Source organism: Cervus canadensis, chromosome 11 (assembly GCF_019320065.1).
Source record: "Cervus canadensis isolate Bull #8, Minnesota chromosome 11, ASM1932006v1, whole genome shotgun sequence".
NCBI classification, from domain to species: Eukaryota; Metazoa; Chordata; class Mammalia; order Artiodactyla; family Cervidae; genus Cervus; species Cervus canadensis.
The window spans coordinates 41,587,308-41,608,110 of NC_057396.1; the positions used below are offsets into that span (position 1 = coordinate 41,587,308).

The window sequence follows — 20,803 nt, forward strand, 5'->3', positions numbered from 1 at the left end:
TCATCAACAGTGGAGGCAGGTGCATGAAACTGATAGAGCTTCCTATGCATCAGATCTGGGCTTAGCGGAGAGGACCAGGGCTCATCCGCAGATCTGTGTAACAGCAACCCTCTTCCCCCCGCCCCCTATTTTCCTTGGAGTTCTCTACAGGCCTTCCCTGGAATATTTCCTCAACTGCTGAGGCAGTTTTTCTGATTACTGTCTTCCCTGGGCTTTACTATTTCACTTTTTCCATGCAGGTCAGCCTATTTGATATGTAGTTGAACATAAGATAGACAAGCTTGTGCTACAATGCAAGGGCTTCACTCTTCTATGCCTCTTCTTTGGAAAGGGCATCTCAGAGACACTAGGGTTCTCTGAACACGGCCCATGACTACTCTGGCCGACAAGATAAGGTGCCAAGCAGTACCTCTGTGGTGGGCATCACTGGATCTGTGGTTAAGAAAGTGTCTAAGGTGGTTGTTAAAAGACAGTGAGGGGTTATGGCCGCTCTTGGGCCCTAAGAATTGAAGGGGGAAGAGAATTGGAAGGCCCTGTCAGAGGCTAGAGGCTCAGAGAGGGCTCACTGGGCACTCAGCCTCTCACTGTGCTCTGTGTCACCAAGCAGCTCAGGAATCTAGCATGTGAGAGAGATTCTTCACAGGGATCCAGCATGGGACAGCAAAGCAAGTGTCCATCCTCTCTGGCTTGAGTGTGGGTGGCCATTCTAGGACCCTCCCAGGCTGGACACTCTCATAGCCCTCAGTGACCATGAGTGAAATGGGTGGCCATGGGCAGCTATATGGCCTGCAGAATTCTCAGGATCCACATACAAGTTGCAGACATTGTTTTTGGCCACACACACATCCATAGTAACATCCTTTTCTCAGTTCATTAAACCACTTTCTATAACTTTGCGAGTTCTAGCAAGGTGGCTGAGTTAGGAGGAGCCCAGGGTGGAGGGAAGAGCAGTGGACTGACCCTGATTATTCCACACAGCAGGACGGCCGCGAGACAGGCAGAGGCAGACTGGAGAAGGCACCACGGCGACAGTAGCCATGTGAGGACCTCATGCCAGGGGGCAACTGGCAGAGCTATGCTTAGACTAGACTTGATAAATTCCCTCTTTCCTAACTTCAAGAACTCTTTCTGAAGTCTTAAGAGGCAAACAAACTTTGCTCATATACTTTGCATTTTCATTTCTAGGTATGTTCCCGAGCATGGAATGTCTTATTTGCACTTTTACTTTGGCAGTAAAGATGAGGGGGCAAAAAGCATTCCACTCAAGCTCTTGAACAATCACTAGAATTACAATTTTCCTCCAGGCTTTCTTACGACATCATCAACTGTTTCAGTCACATCTATTCACTTTTCTTCAGCTTATGCTTTTTTGAAGTATTCATGGATAGCCCTTCCCCATCTCCTCTGCCCCTTATTACACCCACTTCATGCATGTTAAGTAATGCATGTGTTTTTAAAGTGACAGCCACCCAGGAATCCCTCCCCCTCCACTCCAATCCCCACTATCTCCAAAGTGGCCCTGGTGAGCCATACTTTCTTGTATTTCCTTCTTTGGTAATTCCTTTCCATTGAATCTAGGCTAGCCCTATGACTTGCTCCTGACCAATAGTCTGTGGTGGGAATGGCCCTGTGTTATTTCTGAGGTTATTTAGAAGAGTCTTGCAGCAGCTACTGGGACCTCTTGCCACATAGGCTCTGGGAGAAGCCAGCTGCCCTGTAACGTCTGACTGCCTCGAGACCTCCATGTTGTGAGGAAGCACAAGCTAACCATGTGGAGAGACTGTGTGCAGAGAGAGGCCCCATCAGCCTTCAGCTCTTCTTGCCGTCCCAACGGAGGAGTCACACATGGACGCAGAGTCCACTACGGATATCCTGCCCAATCTGGGATTCAGATGATACCAGTCTCAGCTGCCGTCTGACAGCAACCCTGAGACTCCAAGAGCGAGCAGTCACCTAAACTCTGCCAACCCACAGAATCATGAATGATAATGACTTGCTATTTAAACCACAAAGCTTTGAAGTGCTTTGCTATGCCGCAGCAGATCCTTGGAACACCCACCATCGTCGGACAGGATGGCCATGAAGATAACAAAGACACTTTGCATATCTATCTTTTGTCAGTCTCGTTGACCTAAGTATGCCGCTGCTGCTGCTAAGTCACTTCAGTCGTGTCTGACTCTGTGCGACCCCATCCCTGGGATTCTCCAGGCAAGAACACTGGAGTGGGTTGCCATTTCCATCTCCAATGCCTAAAAGTGAAAAGTGAAAGTGAAGTCGCTCAGCCATGTCCCACTCTTCGCGACCCCATGGACTGCAGCCTACCAGGCTCCTCTGCCCATGGGATTTTCCAGGCAAGAGTACTGGAGTGGGGTGCCATTGCCTTCTCCAGACCTAAGTATGACAGTATGCCTTTCTTCTCTTAATATGAAATGTAGTTCTACTGATGGCCGTGAGGACTAAATCATTCCATTTAGAGCCATGACTGTTGGAGCATTTTGAAAATATCCACACTGTAGACATAGTCCTTCCCCTCCCCTCCATTATTTCTCCTCTCGTCATGCACCATGTGCTTCCTGGATATCACATTGCCTGTGAAATGTGCCCAGTTCACTGGCTGCAATGATGCTTTTGCAGCAACAGGCATCCAAGGCAGGTCTCCTTGAAGACAAAGGCAGCGAGAGGAATGGGCTGAGAATCAGGGCCAGGTGGCAGAGGGAGACACTTGGTTTCTCCTCATCTCTTGGAACCAGCTTTTCTGAAGGCCTTCCAAAGATCTAACCAGGGTGTATCTCTTTCCACTGACATTACCATTTTTTTTTTCAAGATGATACTTTAACTTCCTTCTCTTTCCTGGAAAAGACAATGGAGACTCCCCTTCCCCCCAAGTTCAATGAAACAAGGTTGGAATTTTTCAAAAGGAACATTTACTAGGAAACTAAAGGGAAACCAAACGGAATACAAGGGAACAGAGGCAGAGCGGCAGACGGGCTCAGGGAGTTCAAATTTCTGACCAGCCTCTGGCCACAGCCGGACTGCTAGGCAAAGCTTTCCAGATACAAGCCACTTGCCTGCTGGTCCCTATTAAAGTCACCTTCTATTTCATACCGGCAAGCCAGTGGCATACTCAAAAGTACCACAGGGCTGCTAGTCCTCAAGGCAGGAAGATCTTGAGAGCAGGGGAACAATAGGCTCAGCTGCCCCAGGATCTCCTACCAAGGCTCCCCATCCCAAGGACAAGTCAAAGCTTATTGGGATGGCTGCCTGATATCTACTGGGGCCAGTCTGGTTTCTCTGGGACCACCTTTCTGGGCTCATCTGCCACAATCTAGAGATAATATTTCTGCTGACTATCTTGCTGGCACTAGTCCTTCATGCTTTGGTTCTAAACACTGGTAGGATGGAAGATGTCTGAACGTGGAGGAAGGCATAGGGGAACCTTGGGCAAAGAAATCGAATTCTTCTCATGTCAACAGACATAGGCAGAACCCTGGGTTCCCTGTCGATCTTCGAGGTTGAAAGCCAGTCAGAGATGGAAATGGAATACACAGGCTGGGGAACATGCGAAGCTGGAACATAGTAACACTGACTCATACAACCAAAGGTCTCCAGCCTTTTAAGATTTGACATCAAGGTAGCTTCTTGTACCAGGCAGCCATGGCAACAAGAACTTTCTGAAGACCTGCCTAGTTTGTGCTTCTACCCAGTTAATCCTGTATGGAAATGTTAATTCAAATGAAGATAATGAGTTTCCCAGGAAGGCAAACTACAGTCACACTATGGATTCTGCTGCAAAGAGAGTGTATGAAAGGGAAATGCTGTCTTGGAGAAATGTATGGGCAAATGTATGGGCGGGGTACCTTACACCCATATTGGGGAAGAAAGGTAATACCCCCAGCCCCAGGGCATGCTGAGACCTTTGGTTTCATTTGTATAGAAGCAGAAGCAAGGAGGATGTGGAACACAGCTGGCAGTGGGTTGGCTGATGTGGTCACAAAGGAAGCTGAGTAATGACATGACACCCGGGGAGAGCCCTTGACCTTCACTCTAGTAGGTACTTCCATTCCCCAAGTGCTGTGAATGTGATATATGTGTCTGGAAATGAAAGGAAACCTGTCTGTGGCTGCCCAAGGCTATGCCTCTGGGCTGTTGCATATGGAAATACCCAGAAGGCACTCAGGCCAAGAAGGCCCCAAAAGCTGTGCCTTCAATCAGGGACCAGCTGTGTCATCTCTTCACAAACTCAGCTCACTCAATGGTACATCTGTTTCTAAGGCTCTTCCCTTGGAAGACAAATGTACCTGGGAAAGGGTATTCCAGATGCCTATGCCATTGAGATGCATGCCTCTCTAACAGGGATGACAACGAACATTCATTCTACTTGCCGATACCAGTTGAAAGGAAGTGGCTGCTGGCTATTCTGAAAATAGTGCTGGGGATTCTGACTCTGGGTTTAGCAGAAGAGAGGGCCACAATCAACTGGCACTCACTGCCACAGACATGGGAGTAGGCAGTGAATTTGCTGTGAACTAGACCGCTTTGCACTCGATTTTTTCTCGGGTAATGGCCTGCTTATCCTATTACTCTCCTGGGGCTATTCCGTGCAAAGCTGGAGTACTTCTTGGGTGAAATTATTTTCTGGAGATAGTTATTAGCTCAGTAGTAGTCCAGTATGAATTAGATCTGCTGCCTACTTAGCACCTGGATAGATTTTAAGATATTCTGTCATTCCAGGGCCTTCCAGCAAATAACACCATGTCAGAGTGACGCTGCCAGGGCAGCTGCTGTGAACCCATCACCAAGGGCCTTGTGTTCATCACTACGAGTCCTGGCACTCTAGGTGCTCTGAGTACTCTGTGTCAGGTGGTTTCTTCCATAGTCCAGTCTCGATTCTTGGCCAGAAGAGATGTGCTTCCCCTGCAGCACACCACCTTAGGCCACCTGAAGACAGCTGGACCATTCACGTTCAGCAAACCCGACCTGGAAAGAGGGCCAGTTATTGCTGTGTTTACAGCTGAGCATTTGGTCACTAGAGTCATCTGGATGTTGTTGGATGGGAAAAGTTACTGAAGATCTCTGTAAGATGGTTGTCCTATTGTGTTCTTGACATAAGCGGTCCTCTTACCCACAGTCATCGTTTCTGTAGGAAAAAGAAACAAAAAGAATGCTTTGGTTTTCATTCATATAAATGTATTTTATTTCAGCTTTCTCTTTTTAATTGAAGTACAGTTGATTTACAATGTTGTCTTCATTTTTGCTAAACAGCTAAGCTGTTCAGTTACACATTCTTTTTAAAGTATTCTTTTCCATTATGGTTTATCATAGGACACTGAATATAGTTCTCTGTGCTATACAGTAGGACTTTGTTGCTTATCCATCCTATACAGAAAAGTTTATATCTGCTAACCTCAACCTCCCACTCCATCCCTCTCCCAACCCCACCAGCCTGTCCTCCATGTCTTGGCAACCACCAGTCTGTTCTCTATGTCCATGATTCTGTTTCATAGATTGATTCATTTGTGTCATATTTTAGATTCCACATATAAATGACATCATATGATATTTGTCTTTCTGACTCACTTAACATGATAACCTCTAGTCATTATCCATGTTGCTGCAAATGGCATTACTGCATTCTTTTTTTAAAGCTGAGTAGTATTCTATTGCATGTATGTGCCATGTCGTCTTCTTTTTTTACTTTATTTTTTTAAATTTTGCTTTTGGGTATAGCCAGTTAACAATGTTTTAAGTTTCAGGTGAATAGCAAAGGGACTTATCCATACATATAAATGTATCCAATGCTTCCCCAAACTCTCCTCCCATCCAGGCTGCCACATAACCCTGAGCAGAGCTCTATGTGCTGTATAGTAGTTCCTGGTTGGTTGTCCCTTTTAAATATAGTAGTGCATACACACCCATCCCAAATCCCCTAACTATCCCTCCCCTGCCCCCCAGCAACCGTAAGTTCATTTTCTAAGTCTGTGAGTCTCTTTGTTTTGTAACCAAGTTAATTTGTATCAATTCATTTTAGATTCCACATATAAGAGAAGTCATATGATATATCGGTCCTCTGTCTGACTTACTTCACTCAGTATGACAATCTCTAGGTCCAGGATTATTTTATTCTTTTCTATGGTCAAGTAATATTCCACTGTATATATTTACCACATCTTCTTTACCCATTCATCTGTTTATGGACATTTAGGCTGCTTCCATGTCTTGGCTATTGTGAACAGTGCTACTATGAACACAGAAGTGTATGTATCTATTTGAATTAGAGATTTGTCTGGATAAATGCCCAGAAGTGGAATTGCTGGATCATATGTTAGTTCTCTTTTTAGTTTTCTTGAGGAGACTCCATATGGTTTTTCACAGTGGCTAGACTCTTGAAAGTCCCTTGGACTGCAAGGAGATCTAACCAGTCCATCCTAAAGGAGATAAGTCCTGGGTGTTCATCGGAAGGACTGATGCTGAAGCTGAAACTCCAATACTTTGGCCACATCATGCGAAGAGTTGACTCATTGGAAAAGACCCTGATGCTGGGAGGGATTGGGGGCAGGAGGAGAAGGGGACGACAGAGGATGAGATGGCTGGATGGCTTCACCGACTCGATGGGCATGAGTTTGAGTAAACTCCAGGAGTTTGTGATGGACAGGGAGGCCTGGTGTGCTGTGATTCATGAGGTTGCAAAGAGTCGGAAACGACTGAGCAACTGAACTGACTGACTGACACCAACTTACCCTCCCACCAACAGTGGAGGAGGATTCCTTTCTCTCCACATCCTCTGTGTTATTTGTAGACTTTTTAATGATGGCCCTTCTGACTGTTAGGAGGTGGTACCTCATCATAATTTTGATTTGCATTTCTTAGTAATTAGCAATGTTAAGCATCTTTTCATGTGCCTATTGGCCATCTGTATGTCTTCTTTGGAGAAATGTCTATTTAGCTCTTCTGTCCACGTTTCGATTGGGTTGTTTTTTTGTTGTTGAGTTGCATAAGCTGTATATTTTGGAAATTAAGCCTTTGTTGGTCACATTGTTTGCAGGTATTTTCTCCCATTCTATACACTGTCTTTTCTTTTGTCTATGGTTTCCTTTGCTATGCAAAAGCTTGTAATTTTGATTAGGTCACATCTGTTTATTTTTGTTTTTATTTCTACTGCCTTGAGTGACTGACCCAAGAAAACTTTTGTATGATTTCTGTTAGAGAATGTTTTGTGTATGATCTCTTCTAGGCGTTTTATGGTGTCAGGTCTTATGTTTAAGTCTTTAAGCCAGTTTGAATTCAGACAATACTGCAAAGCTACAGTAATCAAAACAGTATGGTATTGGCACAAAAAACAGACATATGGGTAAATGGAACAGAATAGAGAGCCCAGAAATATTAATAAACCCACACACCTATGCTCAGTTAATCTTTGACAAAGGAGGCAAGAATATACAATGTGAAGAAACACTCTTTTTAGCAAGTGGTGTTCGCAAAGTTGAAAGCATGGAAATCAAGGAAGTTAGAATACACCCTCTTACCATACACAAAAATATTTCCTTTTATTTTTTTTAAACTGAAGTATAGTTTATTTACAATGTTTCAAATATATAGCAAAATGATTCAGTTATACATATTTATATATGTTCTTTTTCAGATTTTTTTTCCATTATAGGTTATTCTAATTGAATATAGTTCCCTGTGCTAATAGTAGGTCCTTGTTTATATATGATAGTGTGTATCTGTTAATTCCAAATTCCCAGTTTATTCCTCTCCCCTTTCCCTTTGGTAACCATGTTTGTCTTCTACGTCTGTCATCCATATATTTTTAATGTGTATCAGACAAGTGCCAGGTACTGTGACAGATTCTGGTGATAGAGATACCATGAGGAAGACACATATTCTGCTCTCAAAGAGCTCACAGCAGGAGATATTATTACAACATGAGAAGCTGAACAACAGAGATATGTGTAAAATGTGTAGGCGCAAAGAGGAGGGAAGGGCTAACTTTGAGGGGACTGAGGTCTATAGAGAGGACCATAAAGATGTCTTGAGCGGGGCCATTTTGGCTGAAGAGGAGGTCATCAAGAGTGAAAGAGGCAAGGCCCTTGTGGACAGAGGAAACAGCCTGTGCAGAGGCAGGAAATGGCATTGAAGGAACTATCAGAATGTGGTGTGAGGAGTGGAGCAGGAGAAATTAAGAAGACTGGGGAGGAGAGGGTCTGTGTGGTGTGACATACCTTTCCTGTTCTCAAGCTGTGAGGATGGGCTCTTTCACCGGAGCCCCAGACTTAAGAGTAGGAGGAACTCTTGTGATTCACACTCAGCCCAGTATTCAACTTAATTTAAACTCAGGGCATCTTCTAATACAGACTAAGAGTATTAATGCTGCAGTCACAGAGGGAAAGAAAACTGTAGTTACTTCCATGGACACAGCAATAACAAAAATTAAACATGTAAACCATAGGAGAGCTGCAAACATTCTCAGACTGGAAAGTCTGAACTGCATTTCAAAGATCAAATGTTCACGTGTGAGGCTATCAGAGACGGTAATACAAGCCAGAGGGTACCCAGTAGAAGGAAAACTAGTCTGTTTGGGACCTTTGGTTCTGAAGTGTGTGCATGGGTGTGGGCATACCCATACCCCTGGGAAAGGATATTATTTTCTAGATAAGGAGGAAAATGTGAATGGATAGTTCCCCTATATTGTGATTCAAATACAACAAAAGTTCCCAGATACTCTGGAGCACCTTCCAATTGGTTCTACTTCCCAACCCACCATCCACATTAGGTGCTGGTTCCCCAAACCCCTTTTGCCAGCTGTGAGACTCATACCTGCAGGCCAGCTTGCCAGTCCCTGAATCCTTTCTTATCAGGAAGGCAAGCCATCAACAGGCTCAGCCACACCAATGAATGCCATGTAGTCTGGAATTAGTGTGCTGCTATGAGCCAGGGCGGCCACATGCCTTCAGTTTTTGATTAACTATAGTGATATGAACTTTACAAACCCTTAAAAGAACCATCTGAAGCTCTTTACTGAAGGGTACAGGGATGTAGAGAGATTAATTTGCCCAAAGTCATGTTATCAGAGCTGGAATTGGATCCCAAGACTTCTAACTACAGTTTAAGCTTCACAGTATTTACAATACCCAAGACATGGAAGGAACATAAATGTTCATCAACAGGCAAATGGATAATGAAGATGTGATACACACACAGGAATACAACTTGACCACAAAAAAGAATGAAACAATTTCATTTTCAGCAGCATAGATGGACTCAGAGATTATCATATTAAGTGAATGTTCAGAAAGATAGATACAAGGTATCACTTATATGTAGAATCCAAAATATGACACAAATGAATTGATCTACAAAACAGAAACAGACTCACAGACATAGAAACAAAGGAAAGGGGGCTGGGGAGGGATAAATTAGGAGTTTGGGATTAGCATATACAAACTACTATACCTAAAATGGACAAGAATAAGGTCCTACAATACATAGCACAGGTAACTACATTCAATATCCAACAATAAACCATAAGGGAAAAGAATATGAAGAATATATATATATATATATAAAACGAATCACTTTGCTGTACACCAAAAAACTAACACAACATTGTAAATCAACTACACAAATTTAAAATCTTTTCAAATGAAATTAAATAAAAAGTGGAAACTTTAGCAATTACATCATTTCTAAGTGTACTGTATAAGTTCAATCTATATATCTGAGCTTCTGTCTTGGTTTTCTAGACACTCTAAATCTAGCCAGATGAGGTAACTTTAAGAAAATCTAGTCCAAGCTAGTAGCATGCAGCAGGTGTTGTATTCCACTTACAGCTTCCTACCTTCTTATTCCATTTCTCTGGATTCCCCTGGCCAGTGGCCTGCATATGTATCTCACTTGTCCCTTCAGCTCTCTACCCCATCCGTCCCTGTTATGACCTCAGTTTCATCTCTTCATCTGCAGAGCCCCTTCAGACTGCTTTGGGTAGAGCTCTTCCAAAACATTCAGCCTGATGGACTACTTTGGCATCTGGTTTGTAACCTAAGGCCTGCATAGAGGGCTGGGCTATGACCTCAGCCCATTTTTTTACCAGCCCCATACCCAGGAATACCACCAGCAGAGGCCATGCTGCCAATGGCCAAATCGCAGCACAGCTCCAAACTGACCTCTTTAGCTGGGCTTTGGTCAACGGTGAATTTTGTTATGTGAATCAAGCTCAGCCCTGGGAATACTGTGGAGGGCCCTACTGGTCTAGCCCTTCTTCAGCTGGGTGAGTTTTCTGGGTCCTGATCCTGCCTGATCTCAGCATCCTTGTTTTCTTACTCTGGACAGTGCCACTAAGTCCTCAGAGTGCTTTTGGTCTGCCAGCCCACAAGAGGAAGGGATAAAGAAATTTCAACACATTTGGTGGAGGGGTGAGGTCACTTCTACCAGGAATCTTAGCACTTTTTTCAAAAAGAGAACAAATGAAAAATAGACAAATACATGAAATAATCATTACAGTTGAATATTTTTAACACAATCTGCTCAGAAACTTACTGATTAAATATAAAATTTTGAGTATGCCATGGGTGGATTGTGCTGTGGCTCAGTCCTTTTTGTTTGTCCTGTGGAAGACTTGAAAAACTCAACCAATGTCAAACAAAAAAAACTCCAAAAAAGCAAATAATACTTTTCTAAACACTTATAACCTAATAAGTGGTTACTTAGCCAAGATTTCCAATAAATGAGGTATGAGGAAAGATTTTTCTACAGTTTAGAAGGGCACTGACCCAGCAGGAGTGGTGGTGGGATGGGGTGGTGGAGACTGTGGCATCAAGACCAGAGAAAGCAGTGGCGGTTCCAGCTCTGGCGGCCGTGAGGCTGTGTGGCTGGTTTCAGCGCTGGTGTCAGGATCAGGGGGCAGGAGAAAAGCAGCGTCCTTGTTATCAGGCAGTACCAGGGCTTTAGAAGGTATTAGGAACTTCAGTAGCATCAACAGGAAGTGGTGGTTACAGTCTTATCTGAACAGAGGGGATTTTAAGCAAATTCAATTGTTCTGAGACATATGGATTTGATTTGAATGAAATTGAATTGAAACCAAAGATGAGAACTGTCCCGATGAACACTGTAATGTGAAGTGACATTTCGATCACAAAAATGACAGCTGATGTGAGTCAGGCCATTGAGACTGACCCCAAATTAAGAACATGAAAAGATTGAGTGGATCATTAGATAATATCTGCCTGTGAATTGGAAAATGGGTTTTGATTACAGGAAGTATCTAAGGGCTTTGAAATAGGAAGCCTGTTGAAAATTGAAGTGACTCATTACATGATTCAATCTTATTGTACTTAAAACTGTTAAACTTGTATTTTAAAATTTTATTTAAAAAGCATAAAAATCTTGGGATTTCGCTTACTATTTATTACTTAACACAGATCTGCAAATATATGAAGAAACACCATCCCCCGCCCACTTAAAATCTGAGTCTTCCCTTCTCAATTTCCCCAAGGAGGGCTGTCTTCACTTTCCTTTGCCTCTTCAAGAATCAGCATGTCAAAGAAAGTGTGAAGGTAACTGCATTTCCAGCCAGGTGTGTGTGTGCGTGTTAGTTGCTCAGTCGTGTCTGACTCTCTGCAACTCCATGGACTGGAGCCTGCCAGGCTCCTCTGTCCATGGAAATCTCCAGGCAAGAACATTGGAATGGGTTGCCATTTCCTTCTCAAGAGGATCTTCCCAACCCAGGGATCAAACTCAGCCAGGCAACTGGGGCAAAAGACAGAAAACAGAAGCGTCTATTTGGGTAATAATTACTATTTATTGAGCATTCAAGCACCCTGCTTTGCCCTAAGAGCTTTGTAAACTTTATCTCATTCAGTCCTTGCCTTGCCCCTCTGTGATAGATGTTAATTGTTTTTTTTTTTTTTTTACAAAGGTAACTGAGTCTGAGAAAAGCCAAACAATAACAAAGGTTGTAAATGGCAGAGCCAGGATCTGCCATCATATGTGTATGGATCCAAATGTGTGCTCTTAGGTACTCTGTCTGGGATAGCAAATTATGACACCTTGAATGCCAACTCCATTATGGTGCCTTTCTAAAAAGGAATCTCTGTTCAGAAAGGAATTCTGAATAGTCCAGAGTTTGTACGAAAGTGTTACGACCCACTGTCAAGTCAGCCTTGAAGGGAAGGTGATGAATGGTGACATGTGTGACATGCAGGCTGTTACTAAGAGGGATTCATCAGAAACAAGAAGCAAGGGCTAGAAGTGTGGCGCTGTTCAAAAGATAAGAAGACTGTTGTCATGGCTTTTCAGATGAAGGGGCAAGTTAGGGAACTGTTGCAAGGAAAAACTTATTCCAGTTGATGAAGAGGACTTTTGGGGTTGGTTACTGCAAGGAGATCCAACCAGTCCATCTTAAAGGAGATCAGTCCTGGGTGTCCATTGGAAGGACTGATGCTGAAGCTGAAACTCCAGTACTTTGGCCACCTTACGCAAAGAGTTGACTCACTGGAAAAGACCCTGATGCTGGGAGGGATTGGGGGCAGGAGGAGAAGGGGACGACAGAGGATGAGATGGCTGGATGGCATCACCGACTTAATGGACATGGGTGTGAGTAAACTCTGGGAGTTGGTGATGGACAGGGAGGCCTGGTGTGCTGCGATTCATGGGGTCGCAAAGAGTTGGACATGACTGAGCGACTGAACTGAACTGAACTCCAAGTTTACATTCAGTACATTTATTCTTAATTTGTCCCACAAGCATTTACTGAGCACCAGGCTCTAGAAACACAAAGATGACCAATATACACCCTTCTCTCGAAGTGCTCACAGTTGTCAGTAGATGACTAGAGAACCAAGGCTGATGAGAAAGAAAAGGGAAAGTAAGTGAAGTCTCATCAAGAAGCTCATTTGTAATTGCTAAGTGGTACACGCCTGTGCATGTGTGCGTGCATGTGTGTGCAGTTATGTGTAGCTCCAACTACTCAAATCAGGGAAGGAAGAAAAAAGCTATGATAAAAAAATTGGGTGAGGGTTAAAGTTGAAAGGGTCTTAGGATATATGTGACACACTAGATTGAGCAATAAAATTCCACTTCAAAAGTCTGAGGATGAGGACTGTAGTCCAGTAGTTAAGATGGTCCAGTAGTTAAGATGGTCCTGATGGTCCAGTAGTTAAGAATCCACCTTTCAATGCAGGCTTCCCTGTGGCTCAAACAGTAAAGAATCTGCCTGCAGTGCCAGAGATCCAGGTTCGATTCCTGGGTTGGGAAGATCCCCTGGAGAAGGGAATGGAAACCCATTCTAGTATTCTTGCCTAGAGAATTCCATGAACATAGGTTCAATCCTTGGTTGGGGAACTAAGATCCCACATGCCTTGAGGCAACTAAGCCTGTGCCCCATAACTGCTGAGCCCATGTGCTGCAACTACTGCTGAAACTACTGAAGCCTGAGAGCCTAGAGGCAGTGCTCTTCACTGAGAGAAACCTGTGCACACTGACAAAGACCCATCATAGCAGTAAATAAACAAAGCCTAAGGAAGTCTCTTACTGGCAATGCAGCTAGGAGAAACCAATCATAAGAACATACCGCCCTTGTTAATGAACAGCTGTGGTGAAATGGCAACTGTGCCCATCCCACGTCCTTGCACAGGTACCCTATCTTTGTAATTTGGAACTCAGATCTCGGGTAATCTCAGTCACTATAGAGGACTTGAAGAAATACTTCTATTCCTGTTATTTGGAAGAGAAACTATATAATGCCAGAAAGGTATAACAAACAAGAGTTACAAATGATGAATCAATGATGCTTTTGTGTAAGTTATATTTATTTGAGTATAACAGCACAATTTTGCTTTTAAGGTCAATGGTTAATGAAATGGTATAGTAGAAATTTACCAGATTTATGATTTTAGTGCACATATTTAGGAGAACCTAACTTGCTAAATTTATAGTCAATAATATTCAAATGTTTAGGAAAATCCAACATACTAAATTTATGGATTTGATTTTTCAAAGATTTAATTTATTTAATATTGACTTTGCTGCTTCTTTGTTGCTGCACAGGCTCTTCTCTAGTTGCCCCAAGTGGGAGCTCCTTTCTAGCTGCGGCAGACTCAGTAGTTGCAGCTTCCAGGCTCTAGGGCAGTGGCTCAATAGCTGTGCACGGGCTTAGTTGCTAAGCGGCATTTGGGATCTTCCTGGATCAGGAACTGAACTCATGTCTCCTATAGTGGCAGGCAGATGTTTTACTGCTGAGCTGCCAGGGAAGTCCTGAGTTTGATTTTTAAGATGCTGAAATGCTCAAAGTAATTTAAGTTAAATGTGTAAGACTTTATTTCTTAGCATTATAAGAGTTAATATTCCTTGAGAACAATTTTGTTTAATACCTACTGTGTTAGATATTTGAAATGTTTGACATAATCAACTTGTGACCTTAGTTTGAAATGTTTAAGGGAAAATAGTCAATCATTGTTTAAACAGTACTTAGATATTAGAAGAGTAGTTTTTTTTTTGCTAGATTTATAAAGTTTTTTTCCCCTTTAATTTGAAATATTTAAGAGAATTTGATTAAGTGTGAAATTGGCTTTAGAACTCTAGGGAAATTTAATCTGTCAAATTAGTGAGATAATTGAGAATTAAGCAAGAACAGTAAAACTGAGCATTTTAGTTTCATAACTAAATGATTAGATTTATAACCATTATAATAGTTAACACTATGCAGGATTTAGTATGTACTGTTCTAAGCATATTACATATATTAATCCATTTAACTCCTCACCAGTTCTCTGAGGTGGGTCCTATTATTATTCTCATTTTATAGATGAGGAAACTAAGGTACATAGATGTTGAATAAGCGCTTTACCAAGTGCTTCCAACTAAACTATTCCAGTTCAGTTCAGTTGCTCAGCGTGTCTGACTCTTGCGACCCCATGGACTGCAGCCTGCCAGGCTTCCCTGTCATTCACCAACGCATGGAGCTTGCTCAAACTCATGTCCATCCAGCCGCAGATGTGGTCAGAGCAGGTAATCAGGGTCAGAAGAGGTCACGAGGGTGGGGCCCTCAGGATGGGATTAGTGCCCTTATAAGATAGTCACCAGACAGCTCTTTTTCCTGCTCTCTCCCTGTTTCTGTCCACCCATCATGCCAGGACACAGTGAGAAGGCTGTCATCTGCAATCTAGAAAAAGAGCTTTCACCAGAATGCAATCATGTTGATCTCTGACTTCTAGCCTCCAGATCTGTGAGAAAACAAGCTTCTGTTGTTTTAGCCACCCAGTCTGTGGTATTTTGTTATGGCAGTCTGAGCTAAGACACCAACTATATTAGTTTCCTTGATTTCTCTTCTTTCCCCTACCTTTAAGTGTTGGAATGTCCTAATTTTTAGTCCTTGGGCCTCCTCTCTTCTCCATTTACACCTGGAGCTACTTCTGGAATTCTCGATTTCTGTATCTAACTGCCACTTGATATCTCCCTGTAGATGCGTCCAGTAGATGTAGTTAAGTAGTTAAGTCCAACTTAAGTTGTAGTTAAGTAGTTAAGTCAAATGTAGTTAAGTCCAACTCTAGTGCCCCACACAGGCGCTCCACCTGCCTCAGCTCACTTGTGGCAACTCCATCCCTTCACTTCTGTCACCTCCATCCCTTCACTTCTGTCACACCCTACATCAGGAAATCCTATTAGGTCTCCTTCCAAAATCTATCCATAATATAACCACTTCTCAACTCTATCATTGCTTCTACACTGGCCCAAGCCTCTACTGTTTCCATCTAGATCATAGTGGCAGACTCCTAAAGGTTCTCCCCACTTGCACTCTTGCCCTGATACAGTCTATTCCAAACACAGAACCAGAGGGAATGATTGTAAGCCTAGATCATGTCACATCTCTCTTCAAAATGCTGCAATGGCTTTTCCATTCACCTCAGAGTGGGAATCAAAGTTCTTATGAAGATCACTAGGTTCTGTGCAACTGGGCCCCACACACCCTGTGTACCTTTCTGATCTCATTTCTACTACACTCCCTCTCAGCCCCATTACTCTCCCTCTCAGCCCCATTACTCTCCCACACTGCTTACCTCACTCCTTGTACAGACTTCCTAAAGGCCTCAGTGTCGGCTGTTCCTCAGCCTGTATTTCTACATGGCTTGCTCCCTAATCTCTTTCAAGTGTTTGCTCAAATGTTTCAATGCTCCTTGAGGCCTACCATTACCTATATTAAAATTAACCTCCTTTTAAAAAACACAACCAACTAACCAAACAACAACAAGTCACCACTGGGACTTCCTGGTGATCCAGTGGTTAAGACTCTGAGCTCTCAATGCTGGGGGCTCAGGTTCAATTCCCGTTAGGGAACAAGATACTGTATGCTGCAACTAAGACCCAGTGCAGCCAAATTAAAAAAAAAAATTTTTTTTTAACTTTTTAAAAATTAAAAAAAAATTTTAATTAAAAAAAAACTAAAAAAAAATCACTACCACATTTCTGATTCTCCTTGTTTTCTTATATTTTTCACAGTACTTATTACCTTCAATACAATGTTCACTTACAATGTTTCTTTTTGTTCCTCTTACTAAAATAAAAGCTTTAAGAGGACAAAAGTTTTTGTCTATTTCTTTCTCACAGATGTATACTCTGAGTAGTATGGCACTCAATTAATATTTCACTGATGAATAAGTAAATGACTGAGCCCCCACTTCCCCCTCAAAGTGATTGTTTTAAAGGCAATTGGACTGATCATTCCTTGGACAGAATGCCACAATATAACAAATGATGCAGGAATGCAAGGAGAATCTTGAAAGATTGTTGAGACAAGCAGCCTGCATGGGGCATACAAGCAGCCTGCATGGGGCATACAAGCTGAAGGAGTTCTGAGCTTCCTGGAGGCAACAGTCATGGATCTTCCATTGTGCTTTGAAGCTAAGGTGATTCTTTTGCAGAGATCTTTATGAGAACTGTCTGTACTTCTGTTTTGCCACAAATATCACTGAGACAATGACTGAGAACTTGACTGCACTGAATAACTCTTATGGCTGTCATCTTTCACTTGGAGAACTGGGGTGCTGGAAGGAAGGTAGAGCTCATTTAGTCCTCAAAAAAAGGGAGCTTCTTCAGCTTTCAGAGCTAGCACTGTGTTACTTGTATACATTAATAGAACCATATGCCTGTATGTTTGAAAATATAACATCCAGAGTCTTTCTAACAAATCAGCAGTCATTTTCCAAGTTGTAAGATAGAAGAAATTGGAATTCTATCCAACAAGAAATTATTCGACACTGACTTTGTGCCAGGCATTTTGCCAGGTACTGGTTACATAATGATGAATAACAGTCTCTATCCTCAGGGAGCAATTGGATGTGCTGCAGGTGACTTGTACACAGATAACATCAAGTGTCATCGAATGTTAAGTAAGGGGTGAACACAGGGGACCAGGAGAACTCAGACCAGAGACATTTAACTCACAGTGGGAGGATCTTCAGAATGCTTCCTGAAGAAAATGACAAGTGATAAGATGCTTAAAAGATAAGCTGGATCCAGCCAGGAAAAAAGGGGTCGAAAGGACAGCACACACACACAAAGAAGTGAAAGCAGGAGCAGGGGCCATGGGGTAAATAAAAAAGCACGATGTGGACCACTGATCACTGGGCCTAGCCTCGACATAACAGGAGAAGGAGATGGGGGAGGAGCCACAGAGGACCTTGAATGTCAAGATAAAGAACTTGATCTTGTTCAGGACAAAGCAGAGTAACTGAAGGATTTTAAGTATGAGAGAAGCAGGTCAGATTTGTGTTTGAGGCTTTCTGTGAATTAAGACACAGGAGTCCCTCCAGGCACACCCACCCCTTGTCAGTGGAGAGGACAGAGAGGTGACTTCATCTTCCTAGCTCTCCTCACCCAGCTCCCTGGGAAAGGTACTGCCTACAGGCAGTCTGCACAGCCCTGGGGAAGAAGCTCCTGTGGGGACTGTTATCAAAGCTAGAGCCCAGATCCTATGTTAGCCTGAGAAGCTGAGGTCAGCAGAGGCAGTGTCATTCTGCACAATGATGCAAAGTGTGCTCCTTCCAAGCAGCTTCCTAGGCAGGGACAGTACTAGGTGGATGCTTCTTTCTCAGGGTATAGAAATTTCTGTTTCCCATGAGCTGTTTTGTCTCTGCAGTCATTCCCCAACCCTTAGGAAAGCTTCATTCAACATTCTAGCCTGGCCCTAGCTGTGTTTTGGAGGAACTGAGGCAGCATTATGTCCACACTTGGGGAAAGCAGGGCAGAGAGAAGCTGGTGGCTGGAAGCAGCATTTCTAAGACCTCCAAAGACGGGCAGCAGAGAAGCCCAGGCACAGCTGGGAGGAGAAAGGGTGAGCACAGTGAGACGCGTGAGATGCATGAGACATGTAGACAAGCATTGTTCAGGGGCTGGTTAAGCCAAGAGAGGAGAGGAAGTCAACTTAGGGCAGGCAGAAAGGGCAGAAGCTCAGATCAGACAGAATCTGAGGACCCTGGTCTTTCATCAAGGGGATGGAAATACAGTGATAAGGGAGAAAAGTGACTGTGAGTGTAGCAAGGCCAGGGAAACGGTGGCTGGTGCTGCATGAAGTGGAGATTGGTGTTCCCTGTGGGAATGCTGCGCTCACCTGGCTTTGTTAGGAGCACCTGGCCTGTCAGACAAGGAGCAAGCAGAGGGGACCGGATGAGGAGGCTGAGCTCAGCTCCTCTCCCTGGGGCTCCTGATGAGGGTGGGACACCAGACTGCAGGGGCAGCCCCTGACTCCCTGGGACTCTGCATCCCACCCATAGCTGCCTCTTCTCTGCTCTTCCCAGGTCTTTGCTCTGCTGTCCACTTCTCATTCTGGGTCTCTGTTAAGTGTCATCTCCCCAACCCCCCAACATAAAGCCGGCTCCCACCCATTCCTATCACGTTTCTGTTGTGTTTCCATCCTCCAACTCATCGAGATTCATTTTCTGTTTATTTTTCTGGAATCTGTCTCCTCCAGCAGAACGCAAGCTCCATGGTGCCAAGCATTTTGCCTGTTGCTTGAACACTGGCTCCCCTGAGTGTGGAAGAGCAGGCGGCACGCGGCAAGTGCCCAGTGAACATGGATTGAATAAATGCTGAGTGCAGACATCAGGACAGCTGAAGACTATGGTGGGTACTGACCGTAGATACACCAAAGGCCAGCCCCCGGCAGTTAGAGGAACATAGCCTGGATTGTCTTCCCAGCTCACCCGGCCACCACTACCCCCATCACCTCCCCCACACAGCGCCAAGACGCTGAAAATCACGCTTGTAAGACCGCTCTCTCTTCATCCCCTTCCACCCAACCCCACTGTCAGCTATTTGGACCAAGACTGGACACCCTAGTCAAGATGGGCAATGAGAGATCCTTCAACCGGAAAATGCAAAAGAGTACGAAAGAGAAAAGACAGACAGAGGAATGTGAATGTGTGGGGCGGGGGTGGGGAGAGACGAATATAGTAGATGATGAAAGGAGAGAGCAGAGTCAAAGGAAAAAATAAACAAACATCTGGTTTCCCTAAAGTTTCCAGTTTTAGCCCCAGTTCTTCCTGGAACATAGATACATCCCCACCCTTGAATTCCAAGAAACTTCCCTCAACTCTTACAAAAAGTCCCAAGCTAGTTCCATTTGGTTTCTATTATCTAAATAGAACATCAACTAAAGGAGGAGGTTCTAGGCATCCATGTCCTGCCATACCCCCACGTGCCCGAAGCCTGCGTGGCTCCCCACAGCCTGAGCCAGAACCTCCCACGTCAGGGGGTGAAACCATACCCTGCACTAGGCGGGGCTGAGAGTTATTCCTGCAGTCTTTGCAGCTGGGCGGTGCTTGCCACCTGCAGGTCCTAGCGCCACCTGTGTCCTAACTGTTCTCACTTCATGGCTCCAGTCCTGTGCGAGGACTTCTGCGTGCCTGAATCTGTGGAGGACCCCCACGCTGCCTGCCCCTGCCAGCCTGGCAACCTGTCCCTGGCACAAGTCCCACACCAGAGTCCTGCCAGCTACACATCGTGCACCCCTCTCTGAGCCTTCCGTCCCTGTCGCCCACTCTCACTTCTCTCCTCCCCTCCTCGTGTGGCTCAGGTCCCCTGGGACCCCTGCTCCCAAGCTGGGGAGTGTGGGCTGAGGAGATGCGAGGTGATGTGAGCAGGGCCGCTCTCTGGTCTCTCCGTCTGCCTGCCAGCCTCTCCGTCCCTCCAGAGGTTCAGGCAGTGTCCTCACGACTCAGGAGCACTTTCCCCACCACTCAACTCTGCTTTCCTTTTGTCAGGCGAGTGTATGCTCCTCGGTTCTTTGTCTCATCACAACAAAGATTTGGAGTGACGCTGTGGTTGGCTCCACTCTGGGCCAGGTTCAAGTACTGTGATGGCAAGACTGCCGCTGACTACCCCACACTGGCATCCCCACAGCTGGGTCCAGTGGAAAGACGTGACTCCTCCTGACAGTTCCGCCAAACTCCTGGCCCTTAACTGGGTCACGGGGCCGCCCTGAACCAGCTCCTGATTTGCAGGGTGGACACAGTCCAGGGGCGCATGGAGCATGGACGGAGGGTGAGGCCAGGTCTACCCAAACCACATGGACACAGGGAAGTGGGTTGGTCCTCAAGAAAAACAGGGTTCTTCTGACAGAAGAAGAGAGAAGAAACACTGTGTATGAAAAGCCTCAAGTTTTCACTTCAGAGCTTTTCCTGTTAACATAAATAGGGACAATCATGTTCCAATCTGAAGGAATCGAATCTTTGTAGCTATAAAGTTTAGCCTTATGACACTGAAAAACACATTTGTGGGAAAAACCCCACAGAATATAACATGACTTCTAAAA

General features: G+C 44.3%; 1 protein-coding gene across 2 annotated transcripts in view; it reads right to left on the minus strand.

The window, feature by feature from the left end:
* Positions 1 to 2,268: 2,268 nt before the first annotated feature.
* Positions 2,269 to 20,803, minus strand: part of SYT9 (synaptotagmin 9) — a 205,817-nt gene continuing 187,282 nt past the window's right edge. For both annotated transcript variants that reach the window (XR_006272093.1, XM_043482537.1), the window contains exon 7: positions 2,269 to 5,137. Coding sequence is in view for 1 of the 2 variants with exons in the window: in XM_043482537.1 (XP_043338472.1) it covers positions 5,129 to 5,137 (9 nt within the window). In the remaining variant the exon portion in view is untranslated. The remainder of the gene's footprint in view (positions 5,138 to 20,803) is intronic.